The sequence below is a fragment of the Kogia breviceps genome, chromosome 2 (assembly GCF_026419965.1).
Source record: "Kogia breviceps isolate mKogBre1 chromosome 2, mKogBre1 haplotype 1, whole genome shotgun sequence".
NCBI classification, from domain to species: domain Eukaryota; kingdom Metazoa; phylum Chordata; class Mammalia; order Artiodactyla; family Physeteridae; genus Kogia; species Kogia breviceps.
In genome coordinates, this window is record NC_081311.1 from 64,448,941 (window position 1) to 64,475,635 (window position 26,695).

Consider the following 26,695-nt stretch of genomic DNA (forward strand, 5'->3'; position numbering starts at 1 on the left):
AATATAGTTGATTTACAATGTTGTGTTACGTCTGCTGTACAGCAAAGTGACTCAATTAGACACATGTATACATTTTTTTATATTCATTATGGTTTATCCCAGGAGACTGGGATAAAGTTCCCTGTGCTACACATAAGGACCTTGTTTAACCATTCTATTTTTTTTTTTTTTAAGTCTTTACTGAATTTGTTACAATACTGCTTCTGTTTTATGTTTTGGTTGTTTTGGCCGTGAGGCATGTGGGATCTTGGCTCCCTGACCAGAGATTGAACCCACACCCCCTGCATTAGATGGCGAACTCTAAACCACTGGACCACCAGGGAAGTCCCTAATCCATTCTAAATGTAATAGTTTGCATCTACTAACCCCAAACTCCCAGTCCTTCCCCCCCACCTACCCTCCCTTGGCAACCAGCAGTCTGTTCTCTGTGAGTCTGTTTTGTAGATAGGTTCATTTGTGCCATATTTTTGATTCCACATATGTGATATCATATGGTATTTCTCTTGCTGACTCACTGCACTTAGTATAATAATCTCTAGTTGTATCCATGTTGCTGCAAATGGCATTATATCATTCTTTTTTATGGCTGAGTAGTATTCCATTGTATATGTATACACAACTTCTTTATCCATTCCTCTGTCAACAGACATTTAGGTTGCTTCCATGTCCTGGCTATTGTAAATAGTGCTGCAATGTACATTAGGGTGTATGTATCTTTTCTTTTTTTGTTGTTTTTTACACACACACACACACACACACACACACACTGTATTTTATTTTTACAAGAGATAAACTGACACCAAGCATTGTAAATGGATGACCACAACAAAAGCAACAATGATTGCAGTTACCAAACAGGAAACATACTCATACTATGTCATAATATTGACATTCAGTCCAGTAATCCTCCAATGTAACAGCTCCTTTACTTTGCAGTGAAAACTGATTTGTATATTTTTTGCCTCTGAGTCCTTGTGGGATTTTTTTTTTTATTCAAACAAAGTCACAAAAATTATAATCATCCTCATCAGTTCACTCAGTCCCATGTAATTTTTTTTATCTTGATCTTTTGTTAGCACTTTTGACTTCATCAGTTTTCCCTTAGAGTTCTGAAAATACTTATTCAGTTCAGCAGTATAGTCAAGTTACCAGAAACCTGTACTTGTCAGAGTCTTTTCCATGAATTCCTTGAAGATGAAACCCTTTTATAGGAACATTTTTGCAAAAGCATCAGAGTATACCCAGAACTGTCTGTAAATGACAAAAGACTTAAAAATGACCACGGTTAAAGATTTGATGAAAGTTCATAATAATGCAATTGACAAGGAAATTTAGTTACTTCTGAGACATACATTTTAAAGTAATAACTAGAATTGACTTATAACGTTATACCAGAACATATAAAATTTTTAGAAATTTCATGTAATGTCCGAAACATTTATATTAACATATTTCCATACAAATAACCCAAAGAAAGTTTAGTATTAGTTCTTTTTGTTTTATACAGCAGGTTCTTATTAGTCATCAATTTTATACACATCAGTGTATACATGTCAATCCCAATCGCCCAATTCATCACACCACCACCCATACCCCTCCACCGCTTTCCCCCCTTGGTGTCCATACGTTTGTTCTCTACATCTGTGTCTCAACTTCTGCCCTGCAGACCGGTTCATCTGTACCATTTTTCTAGGTTCCACATACATCCGTTAATATACGATATTTTTCTCTTTCTGACTTACTTCACTCTGTATGACAGTCTCTAGGTCTATCCACATCTCAACAAATGACTCAGTTTCATTCCTTTTTATGGGTAATATTCCTTTGTATATATGTACCAGAACTACTTTATCCATTTGTCTGTCGCTGGGCATTTAGGTTGCTTCCATGACCTGGCTATTGTAAATAGTGCTGCAGTGAACATTGGGGTGCATGTGTCTTTCTGAATTATGGTTTTCTCTGGATATATGCCCAGGAGTAGGATTGCTGGATCATATGGTAATTCTATTTTTAGTTTTCTGAGGAACCTCCATACTGTTTTCCACAGTGGCTACACCAACTTACATTCCCACCAACACTGTAGGAGGGTTCCCTTTTCTCCTCACCCTCTCCAGCATGTTATTTGTAGACTTTTTTTTGTAGACTTTTTAATGATGGCCATTCTGACTGGGGGGTGATAGTACCTGACTGTAGTTTTGATTTGCATTTCTCTAGTAATTGGTGATGTCGAGCATCTTTTCAGGTGCCTATTGGCCATCTGTAGTCTTTTTGGAGAAATGTCCATTTAGGTCTTCTGCCCATTCTCTGATTGGGATTTTTTTTTTTTTTTTTTTGGTGGTGGTGGTGAGTTGTATGAGCTGTTCGTACATTTTGGAGATTAAGTAGGGCAGCAGTTCTTAAGGTGGGGGTTCAGGGGACCTCAGACTGGGGCAGGAGATCCCATGAAACTAGTTTCATAATAAGACATTATTTTTTTCACTCACACTCTCATAAATGTACAGTGGAGTTTTCCAAAGGCTACATGACATGTTATATCACACCAGTTATGAGAATCAACCCATTTCCTATTAAGCCAGACATTAAAGATGTTTGCAAAAATGTAAAATATGCCACTTCTTCTGGAAAAAAGTTTTTCGTAAAATTGTTTAAATCCAATGGATTTGTCATTAACAAACTGTTAAAATTTCCTTAAATTTCAAATAGGATAAACATCAAGAGATATAACCTACATGACAAAAGCTCTTTGGCATCCTCAATTTTAAGTGCAAAGGGGTCTTGAAACCAAAAGTTTGGGAACTACTAATCCAGAGAAGCAACAAAGTCTCAGAGGGCAGATATCTCTAGGAAACCGTGCTCAGGGTAAGCAGTTTGTGGAACAGGCTACATGAATACAGTGCAGGACGCAAAGCAGCCAATGAGATTTTTCTGCTGATAACTAAAGACAAAGTTTTAAAATATGAAAAGTCACTATAGACAGCAAATGACAAATAGCAAAATATGTTGATGGTTATTAGGATGAAGACTGGTTTTAAGACTAATGCCTGTTACACTTGAATTTTATCTCTTGAACTCAAGTTGAATAACACAGTTGGGAAGAGGAAAAGCTATCAGGATTTAAAAGGCTGTGCCTTATATAGACCATATTCTAGAGCTTAGCACAGTGACCAGCATACAGAAAGAGATCAGTATTTGTTAAGCAAGCTAATGAACGACTTTAAAATGAAGTTATGAGGTTGAATACGGTTGAGAGCAAAATGGCTATATCAAGAAAGGCTCATAACAGGGGGACTTGTTCTAGAATCAGTTTTCAAGAGATGAAGGAATGAGAGTAGCTGAGATGCAGAGATATCTCACTACCCCCAAGAAACCTCCCTCGCCTCTTGGCCTCCTCTTAATCCTCTTCAGTTTCCTTTCAAAGTCTGGTTAAATGGGGGTGTTAGCAATCATCCTATCTCAAGCATCTGAATATCCTAAACTCAATATGACCTGAATAGAACTCTTAATTCTAACCCCACATCTCCCTCATAGAAATGTGCTTCTCCTGCATACTGCAACTTCATATGGTTCTTGATTCTTCTTTCTCCTTCATGCCTTCCACATAATCCTCTGGCATGTCCTGTGATTCTACTCTCAAAGCACATACTGAACTTATCCACTTCTCTCCATTCCTACTTGATGACCCTGGTCCAGGCCATTCAGATTAATCCTAATAGAACGTAACTTGTCTCCATGCTTCCCCTTTGGTGCCTCTCCCTTCTCCCTACAATCTATTCTCCCCTGAGGAGCCACAGTAGTTTCCTAAAAATGCCAATCAGAACATGTCACTCCCTTTTTAAAAAATCTACAAAGTTTTCCCACTATACCTAGAGTAAAATCCTAACCTCTTCCCCTCATCTACAATGCCCTCGCCATCCGGACTCCCTACTCCTGCCCCCCCCCCCCAATTCTACTCCCACCTCATCTGCTCCAGCCACACTGGCCTTTCCTATCTTCTAAAACACAAAACTCCTTCCTAAGCTGGAGCCAGCCTGAGGGCCTAGCATTCTCTGGAACACTACCTAAGAATCTTTACTTTGCTGCCCCTTTTTGGCCGTTTAGTTCTCGGCTCACTGTCACTTTCCACCTTTTCAGCGGCCTTTCAGATCACTGTTGCACCACTTCCCATTAAACGTCAACCTAGGATTCTGGTTCCTTTCTTAATAGCATTCATGACTTGAAATCTTACCTATTTACTTGCTCCATGAGAATAGGACCTTGCTGATCTTGTTCATTATTGTATCCTCTAAGCCTAGAAAACCAAGAACAGTGCCCGATCCACAGGAGATATTTAATAAATATTAAATGTTGAGTGAATTACACACTACTGTTATACTCAAAGATCTTTTTTTTCCTGGCAAACTGATCTCAAAGGAAAAGCAAGGTATTTACCACACATACATACATGTTACAGAATCTTAGACTTGGCTTTGGAAAGCTTAGGACTAGGTCAACATACAGAGCTATTCTCTGTATCAAATTTTACAACCGATCTTGATTTTTGCACTGGATAGTGACTTCATTTCAATTCTGCAACCACTTAAAATGACTAACATATACTAACAGTGTTATTATGTGCATATCTTTTTTCAACAGTGCTTAAAGCTTAATAGATATACTAGGATCCTCTGAGAAACTGCAGTCAATAAAATTTTTCTGGAACACAGTATTTCATAAAGTATATTCAATAAATAAGATTTTAATGTATTCTCTCTATATAATGTTACCAAAGAAATATTCTTCTCTGGCTTCAAATAAGGTAATACGCTTTGAAGTATCAAAAATAAACCAACTCTTAAAAGAAGACAAAAGAATAAATGGAAGCCTTTATTAGTGAAGCAGGTTAATTTATTATATTTCCAACATGGCCTTCTTCCTCTATAATGAAACAAGCTATAATACTTTACAACATAACTTAGTTTTTTAATATGTCAGAAGGGAAAGATTTCTTTGGGAATTTAGGAAAGCAAATATTTTGGGAAGAATTAACTGCAAGAAGTTATTTTTTCAACTTTAATACAGTAACAGCTTGCCCACCAGGTATATTACCAGCATTTTTCCTTTTAACAAATGCATCAAGTATTAGCCAACAAAGAACCTACTTTTAGAAAACGAGGCAGAAAAGGTTTATATTTAAATAGGAAACGAGCAATCTAAATACCAATCACATGTCACTTTAACAAGGCAATTTATTTACATAATTAGGTATAAATTATTAATTATGTTAAGGTCCTAGCAAAGTCAATTGGTCTATCAAGTTCAAACAGCACTCATCTGGCTATGAAGGTAGACATCAAAATGGAATTGGGCCTGTTTGAATAAGGGGAAAAAAATCTTCATTACTGCACATTTTCTGTCATTAAAAACAAGGATTATTAAGTCAGGGACATCTTGGTTCTGAACCTCTCCATTTTTGTTGGAAGAAGACTGACCATCTCTTTGCTAAGTTCTAGTTCAACTTCTATTTCCTGGGCAGCTTCAGGGTGCTTCTCACAGTAATCAACAATAAATTTGTAATGTTCCAGTGATGTTGCCAAATTTTCTAGCTCTTTCTTGGGATCTGCAGTGATGATTTTGCCATAGAGACGGGCAACTCGAAACTTAGCTAACATGGCAGGGCGAAGAACATCTTCCCCTATATGCTCAGGAAATACTTTATTTGGGTCTCTCAGGGAGTCTAAGAAGAGCTGGTAGTACTTCAATGCTGACTTATTAAGACTATTTATTTTTTTCACGATGTGTGAATCAGGATCCCTCAGTTTGTCAGCTATGGCAATCTTCAAATCCATCATATCATAATAAGCATGTGCAACTTCAAACTGAATCTGTCTGTTGACCAACAAATAATACTGTGGATTCAGGTCCACAATTAGGGGCTCTAGCATAGCTATTCTGCGTTTATGCATCTTGCACCGTCTCTCCATGTCAGTTTCAAAGAATGCAAGCACCTTAAACAGAGCACTGTGGTCCTGGACAACTTCAATATGGTCAGTGACATAACCATCAATCTGAAAGAACTCTTTTGCCTCAAAAACATAGTGCTGACCCATTAAGAAGAGCTCTCTGGCTTCTTCAAAATCTGAAGGTCTCAAATAGCTCACTTTCTCTTCCACTGCAGAGATGGCATCACACAGTTCGCCGGTTCCAAACTGCACAGCTTTTTTCCTAACACTTTCTTCCTCATCTAGTTCTTTCTTCCTTAAAGCTCTAAGTTCAGATTGTTTATCAAGATCAAGCTCCCCTATGTTGTCCTGAAAGAAAAAAATAAATTATGGTTGAGGACAGACACTGATCTCCTGCTGTCAATACTACAGCAAACTTAAGAGTAAAGGTAAGAAACCCTCTTCCCAGCCTGGTTTAGGGAGGTGATATAATCACATCTTTTAAAACTTCTTTCTAATTATATTCCACTTATATTAAAAATGAAAGAAACTAGGAAAAAGTAAAACTTATTACTTTCCTCTTTGGGGAACTAACTCATTTACAGTTGCTCTTTCAGGTAAGATAAATGCATATGAAAACTGTAATAAGAGCTGTGAAACATTATATACATCTAATATAGTATTAGTAGTATTTTAACATTAGAGTAAGATTGAAATCTACATCCTAAAAATATTGTATAGAAATGCAATTAAGATTAACAACATGATGTTTATGCTAAGTTATTTACTGAAATATATTACAGAGAAATGCCCTAGGTCTCTTAAAGATACTAAAATAAAGACAGTTAAATCTACTCATAGTTAAAGTTATCTCCTCTACCTCCTGGAGCCAAAAAAAAAAAAAAAAAAAAAACTAAGATGGTTTAAAAAAAAAAAAAAGACTAAGCTCATTCTCTTCTTCCTAGACAAGAAAATTAAACATCAGATCCCTCAGTGGACAGCCCCAAGGCCTTCTCTTCTTTTAATTTGAAGTTGTCTCTCTAGATCTGCATTGTTCAAAACAGTAGCCATTTGCTGCATGTGGATGGCTATTGAGCATCTGAAATGTCCAAACTGAGATGTGATCAGTGTAAAATAATACATACCCAATTTCCAAGACAGTACAAAATTTAAAATAGCTCAACTCTTTAGTATTGATGACAAATAGAAATGATTATTTCGTTTTATATTCTAGGCTAAGAAATATAAATTTTACCTGCTTCTTTCCTTTTCTAATGTAGCCACTAGAAAACTTAGAATACCAGCCACATATGTAATTTTATTTCTATTGGACAGCACTGCTCTACACAGATGACTCCATCCACACCCACGGTTGCAACTGCCATCCATGGGAGGAGGACTCACAAATCTACAGGTACGACCTGGACCTCTTCTCAAGCTCCACAGCCATAACTACAGCTCCCCCCACAACATCTCCTCTCTCAGAAGACTCAGACACCTCATCCTCAACATGTCCACAATGGAACTCTTACTCTTCAGCAAACACGTTCCTATTCTAGTAGTAGTTTAGTGAAGGACACTCCATCGATCTGGACAGCCAGCAGTCAAGGAGTCATCCGTGCGATGTTCCTCTCCTCTCCCCTTTACCCTACACTTCCAATCCATCATCCAGTCCTTTACATTCTGCCCCCTAAATACCTCCTAAATGCTTTCTTTTCCACCATCTCTTTTGCCACCATCCTAGATCAAGCTCCCTTCACGTCTCACCTCCACTGTTCCAATGGTCTTCTAATCTCCCCCATCCACTCTTGCTTTCCCTCAATTCATTCTCCATTCTGCTACCTACGTGATCAGTCCAAAAACTCTCCAAGGCTTCCATTCATTGAAGGCCCTGCTTGTTCTATCCCATTCTTTCTTTCTTTTTTAAAATTTATTTATTTATTTATTTTTGGCTGTGTTGGGTCTTCGTTGTAGTGTGCAGGCTTCTCATTGCGGTGACTTCTCTTGTTGCTGAGCACGGGCTCTAGAGCGCAGGCTCAGTAGTTGTGGTGCACAGGATTAGTTGCTCCGCGGCATGTGGGATCTTCCCGTACCAGGGCTCGCGCCTGTGTTCCCTGCATTGGCAGGCGGATTCTTAACCACTGTGCCAGCAGGGAGGTCCCTGTTCTATACCTTTCTAACTCTATCGTATATCACATGTGCTCTCACTCTGCTCCAGCCTCACAGGCCTTTATTCCATCCCTTCTAACACCATGCTCCCTATGCCATAGACCTTTTAAATGTGTGGCTTCAGCTCCTTGGAATGCTATGCCTTCTCATTCCCAGAGCTTACTTCAGATGTATCTTCCTCCTGCTATGACTTCTTGTATCATGTGTCTCTCCTTTGTGGAACTTACTAAAATTGCACTTTCATACAAAGTAAGAAAAACCAAGTCTATTTTTGTTCATCACAGTACAAGGACTACCACAGATCTCGCAGAAATACTTAAATTTGTATATGTTATTAAACTTGAATTAAAGAAGGCTTTTCAGGTAAACAGATGATCGAAGGATAAAGTTAAAGTAACAAAGCCAGATTAAGGAAAATCTGAGTAATTTAGTAGCATGGCAACTATCTGAGTTTAAAGTAACCAGGTGATAAACTCTAGTGCCCAGTCTGCAAAACATCAACTAAAGGAAGGGTAAGAGTTAAATCACACAGAGTGTTTTTGCTTGACACAATTACTTCAAATGCAGGCCATAAGTTTCTAAATCTTGTTTACTTAATGTGCTTCCTGGCTGCTTGTTTGTTTACATGCTTTCTAGGCTGCTTTCTGAGCAGAAGAAAGCTGACAGATTTTCCTGGCAAGTTCTCTAGACATAAAGCTCCCTAGTTTTTCTCCCCACTTCCTTTCTTTTCCAAACATGCCTCATCTTTACCCTCTACCTCTAAAGTGCTCTCATCTTTGAAAGACCCATGCTTCTGGGAGTTTGTGGCTTGTTTGGTTTTATTTTGTTTAGTAGCTTCACAAGGTTCTATATTTACTGAAACTGATTATACTTTAATGCATGTAAATAGAAAAGCAGCACAATAACTCCTTCAGGAAAGTCTCCAATGTATCTACACTTAGTATGGTGCATCCAAATGATTTATTTTCCTCTGTAGTGGTGAGGAACTAGCATCCATTAGGTATGGATCAGTAATAATAATACCAATGATGGTAGTTAACTTATTGAGAACTTGGTTATGTCTCAGGCACTTTTCTGAGCCCTTTAGATATATTTAACTCTCACAGCAACACTATTAAGTACTATTATTACCCCCATCTTACTTGTGAGGAAATTGAGGCAAAGAGAAGTTAATTGCCATGAATACACAGCTACAAACTAGCAGGGCTGTTTCCAGATACATTTATACTTATATTTTTATCAAATATATATTTACTCTATAAAGTATGTAAAATTAGTAAGAGTCCTGCCATTAAGTTGCTTATAGTCTAAAAAGAGGTAAAGGGAAAAAAAATTTTTTAATTTTAAAAAATAAATAAAATAAAATAAAATAAAAAGAGGTAAAGGAATAAGATAAGAATATGAATAGGGGGCTTCCCTGGTGGTGCAGTGGTTGAGAATCCGCCTCCCGATGCAGGGGACGTGGGTTCGTGCCCCGGTCTGGGAAGATCCCACATGCCACGGAGTAGCTAGGCCCGTGAGCCATGGCCACTGAGCCTGCGCATCTGGAGCCTGTGCTCCGCAACGGGAGAGGCCCGCGTACCGGGGGGGGGGGGGTGGATTTAAAGGAGGGAGAAGATATCTGTAGGGGGTGAAGAATTATACATTCAATAATTTTTGAGAGGGCCTTCCCTGGTGGTGCAGTGGTTAAGAATCTGCCTGCCAATGCAGGAGACACAGGTTCAAGCCCTGGTCCGGGAAAATCCCACATGCCGTGGAGCAACTAAGCCCGTGCGCCACAACTGCTGAACCTGCACTCTAGAGCCTATGAGCCACAACTACTGAAGCCCACATACCTAGAGCCCGTGCTCCACAACGAGAAGCCACCGCAATGAGAAGCCCGTGCTCCCCACAACTAGAGAAAGCCCATGTGCAGCAACGAAGACCCAATGCAGCCAAAAATAAATTAAAAAAAAATTTTTTTGAGAACCTGTTGTGTCTGGAGATTAGTATATGATACGAATATGATGAAGACTCCCTCTCATGGAGCTTATTCTCTATCCAAAGGGAAGTCTTGAAGGAAGAGGTGTTATTTGAGATGGCCTCGATTGATGAGTAAGATTTGAAAAGGTTGAGATGGGGAGAACAAGAAACAAATATATATGAGAGCATTCTGCATGCCTTGAATAATACACATGCAGTGAGCCCAATGAGCATACTCCCCATTTTAAGCTTTTACCTAACATCCTGCTATTTAAGAAAGAAAAGACCACTTCTGACTGTATTACCTGCATGGAAAGTTGGGCATTCTGCATGAGGGTCAAACAGTATTTGATCCAGCATCTTGCTATTTCCCCTTTTCTTTGGTGATAAAGTTCTGGCACATCTCCTTCAGCTTCAGTAGCTAAAATGATACATGATTTGAATAAGTTAATGGTCACAATTGTAATTTTCATTGTGTACTGCATTTTTTTTTGTATCACTTCCCCCCACCATTATAAAAGTAACAAGTCCTCACTGAAGCAGTGGGGGAAAAAAATTCCTACCACCCAGAGGTACTCACTATTATCTGCATATTTCTTTCTAGTTTTTTCTTAGGTATTACATATAGGTAAAAACTAAGGTCACCACATATATTAAATTTTGAATATAGGCATACCTCAGAGATATTGCAGGGTTGATTCCAGACCACTGCGATAAAGCGAGTCACACGAATTTTTTGTTTTCCATAGCATATAAAAGTTATGTGGCACTATACTGTAGTCTATTAAGTGTGCAATAGCATCATGTCTTTAAAATGTACACATCTTAATTAAAAATACTTTATTGCTAAAAAAATGCTAACCATCATCTGAGGCTTCAGAGAGTCAAACTTTTTTGCTGGTGGGCAGTCCCGCCTCAGTGCTGGTGGCTGCTGACCGATCAGGGTGGTGGTTGCTGAAGGGGGGGGGGGGGGGGGGGGGCGTGGCAATCTCTTAAGACAGCAGTGACGTGTGCTGTGCTGATGGACTCCTCCTTTCACGAACAATTTCTCTGTAGCGTGCAATGCTGTTTGACAGCACTTCACCCAACACAGAACTTCTTTCAAAATTGGAGTCCATCCTCTCAAATCCTACCACTATTTCATCAAGTAAGTTTATGTACTATTCTAACTCCTTTGTTGTCATTTCAAGAATCTTCACAGCATCTTCACCAGGAGTAGATTCCATCTCAAGAAACCATTCTCTTTGCTCATCCATAAGAAGCAACTCCTCATCTGTCAAAATTTTATGAGATTGCAGCATTTCAGTCACATCTTCAGGCTCGACTTTTAGTTCTCAAGCTATTTCTACTGCATCTGCAGTTACTTCCTCCAGTGAAGTCTTAAACCCCTCAAAATCATCCCTGAGGGCAGGAGTCAGCTTCTTCCAAACTCCTGGGATTTTTTTGTTTGTTTGTTTTTTAATTTATTTATTTTTGGCTGCATTGGGTCTTCGTTTCTGTGTGCAGGCTTTCTCTAGTTGCGGCGAGCGGGGGCTACTCTTCATCGCGGTGTGCGGGCTTCTCATTGTCCTGGCTTCTCTTGTTGTGGAGCACAGGCTCTACATGCTCAGGCTCAGTAGTTGTGGCTCACGAGCTTAGTTGCTCCGCGGCATGTGGGATCTTCCCAGACCAGGGCTCGAACCCACGTCCTCTGCATTGGCGGGCAGATTCTTAACCACTGTGCCACCAGGGAAGCCCCAAACTCCTGTTAATGTTGATATTTTGACCTCTTCCCATGAATCATGAATGTTCGTAATGGCATCTAGAATAGTGAATCCTTTTTCTAGAAGATTTTCAATTTACTTTGCCCGGATCCATCAGAGGAATCATATCTATGGCAGTGATAGCCTTATGATTTTTTTCTTCAAACCGTAAGATTTGAAAGTTGAAATTACTCCTTGATCCATGGGCTGCAGAATGGATGTTGTATTAGCAAATGTGAAAACAACATTAATCGCATTGTATATCTCCATCAGAGCTCTTGAATGACCCAGGTACACTGTCAATGAGCAGTAATCTTTTGAAAGGAATTTTTTTTTTGAACAGTAGGTCTCAACAGTGGGCTTAAAATATTCAGTAAACAATGTTGTAAACAGATGTGTTGTCATCCAGGTTTTGTTGTTCCATTTACAAAGCACAGGTAGCATAACTAGCATAAAGCATAATTAGCACAATTCTTACAGGCCCTAGGATTTTCAGAATGGTAAATGAGCATTAGCTTCAAGTTAGTCACCAGCTGCACTAGCCCCTAACAAAAGAGTCAGCCTGTCCTTTGAAGCCAGGCACTAACTTCTCTCTAGCTATGAAAGTCCTAGATGGCATCTTCTTCCAATAGAAGGCTGTTTCATCCACACTGAAAATCAGTTTAGTGTAGCCACCTTCATTAATGATCTTAGCTAGATCTTCTGGATAATTTGCTGCTTTACCTTGCACTTTTACGTTATGGAGACAGCTTCTTTCCTTAAATCTCATGAACCAACCTCTGCTAGCTTCAAACTTCTCTTCTGCAGCTTTCTCACCTCTCTCAGCCTCCACAGAAATGAAGAAAGGTAGGGCCTTTCTCTGGATTAGGTTTTGGTTTAAGGGAATGTTGTGACTTGTTTAATCTCCTATCCGGACCACTAAAACTTTCTCCAGGGCTTCCCTGGTGGCGCAGTGGTTGGGAGTCCGCCTGCCAAGGAGACACGGGTTCATGCCCCAGTCCGGGAAGATCCCACATGCCGCGGAGTGGCTGGGCCTGCGCGTCCGGAGCCTGTGCTCCGCAACGGGAGAGGCTACAACAGTGAGAGGCCTGCGTACCGCAAAAAAACAAAAAAAAAGAAAACAAACAAAAAAAACTTTCTCCATATCGGCAGTAAGGCTGTTTTTCTTTCTTATCATTCATTTGTTGACTGGAGTAGCACTTTCAATTTCCTTCAAGAACTTTTCCTTTGCATTCATAACTTGGCTAACTTGCACAGGAAGGAGTATCTTTTGGCCTATTTTGACATGCCTTCTTCACTAAGCTTAATCATTCCTAGCTTTTAATTTAAAGTGAGAGATTTGCAACTCTTCCTTTCACTTAGAGGTCATTGTAGGGTTATTAACTGACCTAATTTCAGTAGTGTTGTGTTCTCAGGAAACAGGGAGGCCAGAGGAGAGGGAGGAAGACATGGGGGAACAGCCAGTCAGTGGCGCAGTCAGAACACACATTTACCAATTAAGTTCACCATCTTATATGGACACAGTGGCACCCAAAACAATTTCTTAGACCTCAGAACAGGTACATGTGGGTGATTAATACGATTATTAATCGAATTAGATTAATAAAAGGATTGCTCATACAGGTTTTTAGAATACTTTAGGATAAGAATTCTATAATTCATGTCTACGATTCTTTTTTTTTCTTTTCCATTATGGTTTATTACAGGATATTGAATACAGTTACAATAGGACCTTGCTGTTTATCCATTCTATATATAATAGATTGCATCTGCTAGTCACAAACTCCCAATCCAACCCTCCCCAACACCATCCCCCAGCAACTCCAAATCTAAGCACGGATTCTTAAGAGGTAGGTTGTTGAAAGCAGTTTCCTCTAATTGTTTAAGCATTTGCTTTTACCACCTTGCCTATGCTATGGTCTCTGTAAATGAAGAAATAGTGTTGAACAAGGTGAAGGTTAGCACAGCTCCTAATCAATTTGTCAAATTCCAATTTAGTAGAATCCAAATTGAAGTGGATTTTTCATAAATTAAAAGCAGTCCTGAGTGGAAAGCATCCCCCAAAACAATGTTTGGAATGATGGGGGTGATTTAATGAAGGGTCAAATATTTCATTTTGTAACGAGTTCCACGTCCAGTTTTACCAAAATACTGTTATATCTGTGGAAGGAATTTATTTTTGCAAACAATTTTTTAATTTTTCCTGGTTTAAATTATTTTGGTTTTCACTAGTATTTTTAAAAAAATCCTTCATAACATGAAGTAATATTTTCAGTCATCATGTTAGATATAATGCAGTATTGCCATTAATCTGTGTATTTTGCTCTGCCTTTGTAATCTTCCTTTTTCCATCAACACGGGTGTGACACAAATGCCAAGTACAGCAGGCACTGCCCAGCTCTACAGGGAGAGATTGAAGTCGCTCACCTCCCAAGCAACATGGAAGCACAACACTGATGTAAGTCACCAGTCAGTTGGATCGTCTCCTTCAGGTGAACATTCAGTTCCATAGAAAAAGTGGTTTTTAATCCCAACAGTAAAACTTTCTACCTGGATTCTCTTATAAGGAAACAATGTATAGCTGATTCTCATTGTTCCTGGTAGTTATGTTCTATAAAGTTGCTGTGAACAGTGAATTAGGGAATACTAAAACATCACTCCTAGGGCAAATACAGGGTTACATTCTGATGAAGTTCTGGTCACAATATTTTCATCAACTGATCAATATATAACCTTATTTTAATGTGTTTCTGTTTAAAGACACCTTATTTAATATATAATTGACTCATTAACATTGACATTAACATTGAACTCATGACCAATAGCACTGTAGCTTGTGCTGTATTTTCTCCAGAAGGCACATCCCAGCCTTCATGTGCTCAGGAACACTAGATACCACTTCAGCACTACACTTGGGGGCCATTTTAAACAATGAAATCACCAACAAAATGCAAAAAAAAAAAAAAAAAAAGTGAAAAATGTGGCACTGAGTAATTTAGACCACAAAAAGGATACTTGTTTATAGTATGAGAACTGAAACAAGAAGGTGGATCATTGCCTTGTTCAACCTCAGCTGGTAATGTGCACCTCAGGTGCCTCAAATCCTTTTCTGTCTGCAAATGACCACACAAGTGCCTCGAGTACTGAGTTTTGGGGTTACGAGTAAATTGTGGCAAGTAGGCAAATTCAGAAATATGGAACCTACAAATAATGAGGATTGACTATTTTGGAACCTGCACTTACATATGAAGTCCTTGATCTTTCCTTTTCAGAAATAGCTTATGGATCTGGGTAATTGACTTCCTTAAGGTTTGGAAGCAAAAGTTACTGGATTGTATACCTTACTAAAATGTGCTCAGAGGTCCTGGTGGGCATATTACTGATTTTATTTACTTTTTGAATGTTTATTTTATATTGGAGTATAGTTAATTAACAAAGTTGTGTTAGTTTCAGGTGCACAGCAGAGTGATTCAGTTATACATAGGATATATTTGTATCCTTTTTCAAATTCTTTTCCCATTTAGGTTATTACAGATTTTTTTTTAATCCATCCTATGACAAAGGCTTTACTGACAACTTTCCATCCAGTTAGTCAAAAATTTAAAAAATACAAAACACAGCAGACAGCATCTCACACACTAGAAACCAACATGACAGAAGTCCCTTCTCAACACTGTAGAAAAACAAAACAAAACCAAAAACCAAAAACTGAGAATTTAGTTTTGGTGAGGGACAGAACTTTGGTAGTTTGGGTGAGGGATAGAACTTTGGTTCCCTACCAAATGAACTGAAATATCCCAGCAGAGAATCAAACCAAAGTGGTTAAGATGGGGGTGGGGGGTGGGTGTCAAGATTTTTAAATAACTGCTTTTGTGACAAACGAGCTGGGAAAGACAGGTTTGGGCTAGGCTGAGTCCCTTACTAAAACTATCAGGTTATTACAGACTACTGAGCAGAGTTCCCTGTGCTATAGAGTAGGTCCTTTTTTTTTCTCCTGTACGCGGGGGCCTCTCACTGTTGTAGCCTCTCCCGTTGCGGAGCGCAGGCTCAGCGGCCATGGCTCACGGGCCCAGCTGCTCCACAGCATGTGGGATCTTCCCGGACCAGGGCACGAACCCGTGTCCCCTGCATCGGCAGGCGGATTCTCAACCACTGCACCACCAGGGAAGCCCCGAATAGGTCCATTTTAATTTTTTAAAAAATATTTATTTGGCTGCACTGGGTCTTAGTTGTGGCACACGGGATCTTCGTTGTGGCCTGCAAGATCTCCTGTTGCAGTGCACAGGGCTGCTTTCTAGTTGTGTCAGGTGGGCTCTAGAGCAAACAGGCTTAGTTGCCCCGTGGCATGCTGGAACTTAGTTCCCCAACAAGGGATCGAACCTGCACCCCCTGCATTAGAAGGTGGCTTCTTAACCACTGGACCACCAGGGAAGTCCCTCCCTGTAAGTAACCTATTTTAAATATAGCAGTGTGTACATGTCAATCCCAAACTCCCAATCTATCCCTCCCCAGCACCCTTCTCCCTGGTAACCGTAAGTTCGATCCCTGTGACTCAGTTTCTGTTTTGTACAAAAGTTCATTTGTATCATCTTTTGTAGATTCTGCATATAAGTGATATATATTTGTCCTTCTCCATCTGATTGACTTCACTTAGCATGATAATCTCCAGGTCCATCCATGTTGCTGCAAATGGCATCATTTCATTCTTTTTAATGGCTGGGTAATATTCCATTGTATATATGTACCACATCTTCTTTATCCATTCATCTGTTGATGAACATTTAGGGTGCTTCCATGTCTTCGCCACTGTAAACAGCACTGCAGTGAACACTGGGGTGCATGTATCCTTTCGAACCATGATTTTCTCCGGAGATATGCCCAGGAGTGGGATTGCTGGGTCGTATGGTAGCTCTGTTTTTAGTTTCTTAAACTTCCATACTGTGCTCCACAGTGGCTGCACCAATTTACATTCCCACCTACAGTGTAGGAGGTTTCCCTTTAATCCACACCCTCTCCAGAATTTTTGATTTGTAGACTTTCTGATGATGGCCATTCTGACTGGTGTGAGGTGATACCTCATTGTAGTTTACAGTTTTGATTTGCATTTCTCTAATATTTAGGTGCCTGTTGGCCATCTGTATGTCTTCTTTGGAGAAAAATGTCTGTTTAGGTCTTCTGCCCATTTTGATTGGGTTGTTTTTTTCTGTTGTTGAGCCACCCACATGAGCTGTTTGTAAATAATTCCTTGTCTGTGGTGTCATTTGCAAACATTTTCTCTCATTCTGGGGGTTGTCTTTGTTTATGGTTTCATTTGCTGTGCAAAGCTTTTGAGTTTAATTAGGTCCCATTTGTTTATTCTTGTTTTTTTTTTAATTTCCATTACCCTAGGATTTGGATTGAAAAAGATCTTGCAGTGATTTATGTCAGAGTGTTCTGCCTGTATTTTCCTCTAAGCGTTTTATAGTATCCAGTCTTATTTAGGTCTTTAATCCATTTTCAGGTTTTTTTAAAAATTTTTTATTGGAATATAGTTGCTTTACAATGTTGTGTTAGTTTCTTGCTGTACAGCAAAGTGAATCAGTCATATGTATACATATATATCCACTCTTTTAGATTTCCTTCCCATTTAGGTCACCACAGAGCACTGAGTAGAGTTCCCTGTGCTATACAGTGGGTTGTCATTAGTTATCTAAGCATTTTAAAAGTCTTAGTATTGGACAGATGAATGGATAAAGAAGATGTGGTACATATATACAATGGAATATTACCTAGCCATTAAAAAGAATGAAATAATGCTATTTGCAGCAACATGGATGGACCTGGAGATTATCATATTAAGTGAAGGAAGACAGATGGAGAAAGACATATATAATAATCACTTTAAAAATGATACAAATGAACTTATTTACAAAACAGAAACAGACTCACAGAGAACGAACTTATGGTTACGGGGGGGCGTGATAGATTGGGATTGGCGTGTAAACGCTGCTATATTTATTTATTTATTTTTAATTAATTTATTTTTTTACACGCTGCTATATTTTAAATAGGTTATTGGCTTCCCTGGTGGCGCAGTGATTGAGAGTCCGCCTGCCGATGCAGGGGACACGGGGACATGGGTTCGTGCCCCAGTCTGGGAGGATCCCACATGCAGCGGAGCAGCTAGGCCCATGAGCCATGGCCGCTGAGCCTACGTGTCTGGAGCCTGTGCTCCGCAACGGGAGAGGCCACAACAGCGAGAGGCCTGTGTACCGCAAAAAAAATAAAATAAAATAGGTTAACTACAAGGACAGGGAACTCTGCTCAACAGTCTATAATAACCTAAATGGGAAAAGAATTTGAAAAAGAATAGATATATGTATAACTGAATTACTTTGCTGTACACCTGAAACTAACATAACATTGTTAATCAACTATATTCCAATATAAAATAAAAATTTTAAGGGACTTCCTGGTGGTCCAGTGGTTAAGACTCCACACTTCCAACCCAAGGGGCGTGGGTTTGATCCCTGGTTGGGGAACAAAGATCCCACTTGCTGTACGGTGTGGCCAAAAACTAAAAATAAAAATAATTCCAGAAAGTTCCAAAAAGCAAAACTTGAATTTGCCATGTGCTGCCCATTATTTACATAGCATTTACACTGTATTTGGTATTATAAGTATACTTGAGATTTAATGTATACAAGAGGACATGCATTGGCTATATGCAAATACTATGACATTTTATATAAGGGACTGTAGCATCCATATTTTTGGTATCCATGGTGGCCCTGGAACCAATCTCCCATGGATACCAAGGGATGATGACTCTACCAGAAGTAGAATTGCTATATCATATATAGCTCTATTTTTAATTTCTTGAGGAACCTCCAAACAGTTTTCCATAGTGGCTACATCAATTAACAATCCTACCACAGTGCACATGGGTCCCCTTTTCTCCACATCTTCACCAACACTTGTTATTTCTTGTCTTTTTGATAACAGTCAATCTAATAGGTGTGAGGTAATAGCTCAATGTGGTTTTGATTTGCTCAAATATACATGTTAACTGTGATTTATAAAACCAAATGAAACACTGTAATTAAACTAGATATTTGGACATATCACATATTGTACTCCAACCAAAAATGTATAATCTGAATCTTAGCGTAAAGAAACAGCAAACACCAATTGGAAAAATCTATGAAATAACGGGGCTATATATTTTCAAAAATATCTGTGATGAAAGGCTGTTCCAGATTAAAGATGACTAAAGAGATGTGACAACTACTGTGGAGAACAGTATGGAGGTTCCTTAAAAAACTAAATACAGAAACTACCATATGATCCTGCAATCCCACTCCTGGGCATATATCCAGAGAAAACCATAATTTGAAATGATATATGCACCTCAGTGTTCATTGCAGCAGTACTTACAATACCCAGGACATGGAAGCAACCTAACCTCCATCAACAGAGGAATGGATAAAAAAGATGTGGTACATATATACAACAGAGTATTATCAGACAGAAAAGAACGAAATAATGCCATTTGCAGCAACATGGGTGGACCCAGAGATCGTCAAACTGAGCGCAGTAAGTCAGACAAAGATAAATATCATGATATTGCTTAGATGTGGAATCTAAGAAAATGGTACAAATGAACTTACTTACAAAACAGAAATAGCGTTACAGATGTAGAAAATAAACTTACAGTTCCTGGGGGTAAGGAGGGGGTGGGATGAATTAGGAGGTTGGGATTGACATATACACACTACTACATATAAAATAGATTAACTAATAAGGACCTACTGTATAGCACAGGGAACTCTTCTCAATAGTCTGTAATGCCCTATATGGGAAAAAAAAACTAAAAAAGAGTGGATATATGTGTAACTGACTAACTTTGCTCTACAGCAGAAACTAACATTGTATATCAACTATTCCAATAAAAATTTTAAAAACGTGACAACTAAATGCAACCTTGAACTGGATACTCTGGTACTAGAGAAATTGCTATAAAGGACATAATGGGGACAGCTACTAAATATGAATTATAGATAAAAGAATTGTATAACAGTTACATTTCCTGTTCTATGACAATATAAGAAAATACTCTTATTTTTAGGAAAAACACTGAAGTATTAGGGGGTAAAGGAACCTAATTATGCAATCTTCTCTCAAATGGTTCAGAAAGAAAAAATGTGACTACAAATGAGGCAAATACTAAAAATTGGTAAATTTAGAGGGCATATGGTAGTTCTTTGTTCTGTTCTTGAATTTTCTAAAGTTTAACATGATTTTTAAAAATTTAAAAAGCTATGTAATTAAACACGCACACCTAAACTTACTGTCTTCTGTGGTTCGGATCTTTCCAGTTTGACCAAAAATGACATTAGCAGCTGATAAACAGTGCCTGGCCTCCATAAAGCATTGCTGTTGAGAAAATAAACAAGAATAAATTCAATTATCACAAAACCTTATTTGCAGTAGACACTTGCATTAAGTCTTAACAAAATCAGGTAGAAACCACTACTAAGGAGACCCTGTATAGTAACTAAACAAGAAGGTATATAAGATATATTTTAGTATTATCTGGTTAAAAAAACTACCTTAAAGATTAAGATAACAATACCCCCAAACTCTTAATAATCCAAACTGGCTAAAAAACAACTGCTGACTGACTACTGAAGGAGAGCTAACTTTTAATCAGCATACAAGAATGGCTATCATCCTAGACTCCAAGTACCTCATAGTCCTTTTAGGTGCAGGCTAAATAGCCAAAGTTCCACGCATGATCAATTTTTAGACCATTTACATTCAGTCAGAAGACTTAGATTTAATCTTTCGTAGGTGTAGAGATCCCTTTTACATCCTACCATTCAAAGGCAAACAGGATAAATTTTTATTGAGATTCCTGTCTTCTAAAATCTTTGGAATTTACAATATAATGAGGCTTCCCACCAAGTTTTGAAGTCAGAAGATTTCCACAGATGAACTCTATGGAACTGCTTTACCAACACAGTTAAAGACTTCATAATTCAAACTGGGGCATGGTAAACTTCTCAAACACTTTGAGAACATCTCCTTGTTACTTAAATGCTTTACATTTGTCACCTAAGTCACAGGACTACTCAGCAGAATTACCAAGTCCAACTTTTAGTTGGAAGCCACCCTCATTAAGTATGCCTACTTCATATTAGTGACACCGATTTTTGCTAAGAGGATTTTTAATGGTTGATTATGACTTTAAAATCTCAGCATTAAATGTATATCTCCTCATTATGGCAAACTCAGAAGCCATCTTGAGAACAGCTGGGTACCATGTGTAGCGTTAGCCCAGCAGTATCTATAGATCAAAATGTTGGTGTTAAAACTCAAACCAAAAGAAAGTTACAGTTTACATAAAAGTTTTAATTGTTGCTCTATAATCCCTTGCTCATCATTATCACTTCAGCTTTGTCCAGATTGGCTATCTGAAAGCAACCACTGTTAAAAAAGTGAGTGCCCTGTGCCCTCTAGGTGGCTGGTAAATGTGGGACTTCACCTGCAAGGCAGGGACTCACTAAGTAGCAAAACCTCATGGAACCAGATGAAGATGATAGTGATACAAATGACAATTGCATTTTGAAAAAACATGGATCAAATCTCTTTTTGCAGTATAACTTAGCTAGTAATAACAAAACTTATAAAACATTTTGGTAAAAAAAATAAAAGCACAGAGTGGGGAGGTACTCATGAAACTTACGACATGCTCAGCATAAGCAGTGCTTAACAACTTAAAATTTTTAATTACACTTTAATATCTAGATATCTTAGTACTGTTAGAATCCATGGAGTTTTAAATGTTAATTAAAATTACAGCGAATATGTAATTTTAAAGTTGCTAAACAAAACAAAGGGCCTCTGGAAGCTATGTTTTTTTAAAAAAAAACATAAAAAGGTGCCACAAGCAGAAGCACCAGGTAACACTTTTTGATGATGATCACAGTGAAATGGATTCATGAGATTTAGATTTAACTGATGCTCTGACGTACGCAGTAGCGTTACTTACACGCTTGAGCTTAGACCAAAGTCCTAGAAGCGATGCTGCAGTCACCACAGCCCTTTCTCTCCTGCTAATAGCTTTTCTGAATGAAATTCTGTGGGACAATACTTTAAACATAGGGCGCATTTATAGAACCAGCACTAACAAAAAGACTTAGAAAGGATAAAGGCCCAGTAAGGATACAGCAGCAGGTAAACAGATCTAAGAAGAAACTCTGATAAGCAAAGAATTACTAAAAGTTCAGAGGCTTGTGAATTAGAAATACAAATAAAAGTAATTTCTATCACTGAGATACCTTATTGAGAATTAATAGAAAATCTGGCTGGGAAAGGGCTTTAAAATGTCTTAGCATTAAAAATTCTCTTAAGGGCTAAAAAATTTAAAATGTCAATTAAGAATATACCAACATGATTGTGAATAATTCTGAAAGCAACTAAGAAGCTCAAATTTGTCCCTGTGTAACACTCCAGAAAAAATATAACAGATCTGGAACTCTGAAACTGAGCAGAGATATTCCCAACGTAGAAAAAGTACTATAAAGGAGTTAATTCTAAAGAATAACTGAAATGCATCACATGCTTTTATCAAAGCCCACATTTAACAGTCAACTTCCTCAGACAAATTCTCATAGTTACCAGATTACCACTGCATAAAGATAGTTAAGCCTACAAGATAAAATCTGCAATTTAAAGTAACATCGCACTAAAATAGAGATAGGCTGTCTGTATCAAAAAAGAATTGGTCTTAGGCAACGTAAGACACGATAAAATTATTAAGATTCAAAAGGATTACTGCAACAAAAAGCTACAAACTTTAGTACACTGGCAAACTGGGCTGCATTTTTCTATCCAGTTTACATAAAATACAAGCTACCTGTTTTTAAAAGATGACATTTTCAAGGTACTTTTGGTTCTATTTTTATACACACTCTTGGTAACTGTTAGATAACTGCGAAGCTTACCTTATTGATGTAAAATTGTGACAAGGTAGCAGCATTAATCGCCCACTCCATAGGATGGTAGGCATTGTGCTCAAGCTGGCGTTTTAGCGTACTATGGCAATAATGGGCAGCCTTCTCAAACATTTCCATATGCTGGTAGACTTGAGCCAGGTAATATAGGTTATGAGTATAAACCTTCTCAAATCTATTAAGGAAAAAACATTTGTGCAATGGTTTACAATTTATAAGGAACTTGCAAATACATTTATCTTGATCCCCACCAACCCCTTCAGGTGGCTATGACTATTGTATCTATTTGACAGATAAGGAAACTGAGCCCCAGATTTGAGCAGGGTAAAATATCTAGGAAGTGGCAAATGAAGATTTTAATCCATGTCAGAATCCACATTCTATATAACCTTTGAGTGCCTTGAAAGAGAAAGCACTGTGCTTTTTTTCAGCAATCATCTCAAATACACTACGTGGAAATACCTGTAAGGGCTGATTTCTAGACCTACTCACCTTTTTGATCTCTCTTGTTCAGCAAGTTTCTCTTCTTCAGGAAGAAAATGCTCAGTAGGATCAAGAGGAGGACTCCCAATCTGTAATTAAAGAAAAAACTCTAAAATTTTACCGTAAACACCAAGCGCCCTCCTGTGGAGGAACGGGAGAAATCAAATTTTAAAATTTTTTTAATTTTTACTTCATTTTTTACTAGTTCACTTTTGTATTATCCGAGAAGTAATTTTCTTAACCATAAAATCTGAGTCAAACAAATAAAAGGAGACTGCCCTACAAGCTCACACCTGACAAAATTTTAACTGCTGTTGCAGGTGAACTTCAAATACACTAAAAAAAAAAAAAGTCTACCATTTTGCTTTTAGAGATGTATAATTCTTTAAGTATTTTAAGTCTTAATTCTGTCTGGTAAAGAAAAGCTCTTTTGAAAACCTACATAAGCATAACAAAACCCAAAAATGTATACATCCTCAGAGCAATATTGTTCTAAACTGACCACTTTAGTACACTGGCAAACTGGGCTGCATTTTTCTATCCAGTTTATGTCATAAAATATAAGCTACCTGTTCTTAAAAGATGACACTTTCAAGATGACATCTGAGAACCAAATCAAAGTTTTTAATATTCTAATATTCTCAAGGGAACAATAAAAGATGATATACAGATTATACCCTTTCAATACAGGGACACTCAAACCAGTGATTCCATTGTTTATTGCCTTGGGCAAGTCACTCCATCTCTTGTGCTTTTGTTTCCTCATCTATAAAATAAGGATGGGGGCTTCCCTGGTGGCGCAGTGGTTGAGAGTCCACCTGCCAATGCAGGGGACATGGGTTAGTGCCCCGGTCCGGGAGGATCCCACATGCCGCAGAGCCTGTGCATCTGGAGCCTGTGCTCCGCAACGGGAGAGGCCACAACAGTGAGAGGCCCGCGTACCGCAAAAAAAAAAAAAAAGGATGGGACTTCCCTGGTGGTGCAGTGGTTAAGAATCTGCCTGCCAGGACTTCCCCAGTGGTCCAGCAGTAAAGAATCCGCCTTCCAATGTAGGGGGCGTGGGTTCGATCCCTGATCGCGTAACTATGATCCCACATGCTGCGGGGCAACTAAGCCTGTGTGCGGCAACTAGAGAGAAGCCTGGGTGCCGCTACTAAAAACCTACGCAGCCAAAAAAAAAAAAAAAAACCAAACATAAAACAAAAGAATCTGCCTGCTTGCCAATGCAGGGGACACGGGTTCAATTCCTGGCCCGGGAAGATTCCACATGCCGCGGAGCAACTAAGCCCATGCGCCACAACCACAGAGTCTGTGCTCTAGAGTCCACGAGCCACAACTTCCTGAAACCCACGCGCCTAGAGCCCATGCTCCGCAACAAGAGAAGCCACCACAATGAGAAGCCCACACACCAGAACGAAGAGTAGCCCCTGCTAGCCACAAGTTAAGATGTGTATATCACATATAATCCCATCTGAGGTCTTCCAAAAAAGCAGAACTACTTAACCACCGCCTCATTCTACTTCTGTGAGGATAGGCTCCTCAACTTTAAACTGAATTCGCTAAGCTCCAAATAGCAGCCATGGTTTCCATTTCTAAAAAATGTGATCTTACATTCTGGATGCAAACATTAAAAGCATCACAACTTGGGGGACTTCCCTGGTGGTCCAGTGAGTAAGACTACGAGCTCCCAATGCAGGGGGCCAGATCTGATCCCTGGTCGGGGAACTAGATCTCGCATGCAAGGTGCAACTAAGAGTCCACATGCTGCAACTAAGAAGTCTGCATGCTGCAGTGAAGATCCCACCTGCCGCAACTAAGACCCAGTGCAGACCAAAAAAAAAGACACCACAACTTGGGTCCCTAGAATTCACAAAAAGTAAAAATGACTAAGCCAGGAAGCAAGGCACAAGGCAAACACAATAGATAAACTATTCTTCAAAGACCTCTTTAAGAAGTTTGAGGGCTGTTTTGTATGCTTAGCCCTATCTTGATGAGGGGAATTAATCAATGTATTTTTTATGTACATACTTCGCTGTTATGACATCACACTTCATCCTGAAACACTAACAGTCAAAATAGTCTCCTCTCTTAACTAAAATATAGGTATAATTAAGTACAAAGAGTTTTGCTATGTGTTTTATGTTTCCATAATAATACCAGGTTTTTTTGTTTTTTGGTGTTTTTTTGGCTGCATTGGGTCTTTGTTGCTGCGCATGGGCTTTGTCTAGTTGTGGTGAGCGGGGGCTACTCTCGTTGCAGTGTGCAAGCTTCTCATTGCGGTGGCTTCTCGTTGCAGTGCACGGGCTCTAGGCGCGCAGGCTAGAGTAGTTGTGGCATGCAGGCTCTAGAGCACAGGCTCAGTAGTTGTGGTGCACGGGCTTCGCTGCTCCACAGCATGTGGGATCTTCCCGGACCAGGGATTGAACCCGTGTCCCCTGCATTAGCAGGCAGATTCTTAAGCACTGCACCACCAGGGAAGTCCCTTTATACGAGTTTTTAATGAAATATTATAGGTGTTTGGTATCTTCACATTTTAAACTAACAATTTCATGAGTTAAGAGTGTGAGCCTAAAGTCACAAAAGGCAACTAACGTCTCAGTCTGGCTTTGTGGTGTTCTGCTCCTCTTAGCACTGTAGGAGGAAAGTTAAAACGCCAAGGTAGAAGATCCATGACTTTTAAAATTCTCCAATTTGGGGATATATTCCTCAGAAAAAAAGTATTAAGGGCTATAAACACATATTCTAAATGTACATTCTACCCCAATCAAAAAATGCACAGGAGACCTAAACAGATATTTCTCCAAAGAAGAAATACAAATGGCCAACAGGTACATGAAAAGATGCTCAACATCACTAATTATTAGAGAAATGCAAATCAAAACTACAATGAGGTATCACCTCACACCGGTCACAATGGCCATCATCAAAAAAATCTACAAACAACAAATGCTGGAGAGGGTGTGGAGAAAAGGGAACACTCTTGCACTGTTGGTAGAAATGTAAGTTGATACAGCCACTATGGAGAACAGTATGGAGATTCCTTAAAAAACTAAAAATAGAGCTACCATATGATCCAGCAATCCCATTCCTGGGCATATATCTGGAGAAAACCATTAATTCAAAAGGATACATGCACCCCAGTGTTCACTGCAGCACTATTTACAATAGCCAAGACATGGAAGCAACCTAAATGTCCATTAACAGATGAATAATAGATAAAGAAGATGTGGTACATACATACAATGGAATACTACTCAGCCATAAAAAAAAAGAACGAAATAATGTCACTGTAGCAACATGGATGCAACTAGAGATTATCATACTAAGTGAAGTCAGAAAGAGAAAGACAGATACCATATGATATCACTTACATGGGGAATCTAAAACATGGCACAAATTAACCTATCTACAAAACAGAAACAGA

At 38.8% G+C, this 26,695-nt stretch overlaps 2 protein-coding genes across 3 annotated transcripts in view; one reads left to right on the forward strand and one right to left on the reverse strand.

Annotated features, from left to right (window-relative positions):
• The window catches only part of TYSND1 (trypsin like peroxisomal matrix peptidase 1), a 1,185,869-nt gene that overhangs the window by 934,176 nt on the left and 224,998 nt on the right, over positions 1–26,695 (forward strand). The gene's annotated exons all lie outside the window — the stretch shown is intronic.
• KIFBP (kinesin family binding protein) overlaps positions 1,296–26,695 on the reverse strand; it is a 47,489-nt gene continuing 22,089 nt past the window's right edge. Inside the window, exons 3-7 of one of the 2 annotated variants that reach the window (XM_059052689.2) lie at positions 23,281–23,360; positions 22,780–22,963; positions 20,122–20,206; positions 10,355–10,470; positions 1,296–6,287 (exon numbers count right to left, since the gene is read on the reverse strand). In XM_059052689.2, the coding sequence (XP_058908672.1) occupies positions 5,412–6,287; positions 10,355–10,470; positions 20,122–20,206; positions 22,780–22,963; positions 23,281–23,360 (1,341 nt within the window). In that variant the 3' untranslated portion in view covers positions 1,296–5,411. Of the gene's footprint in view, positions 6,288–10,354; positions 10,471–20,109; positions 20,207–22,779; positions 22,964–23,280; positions 23,361–26,695 lie in introns of both variants that reach the window. The other variant, XM_059052688.2, reaches the window with a different exon arrangement.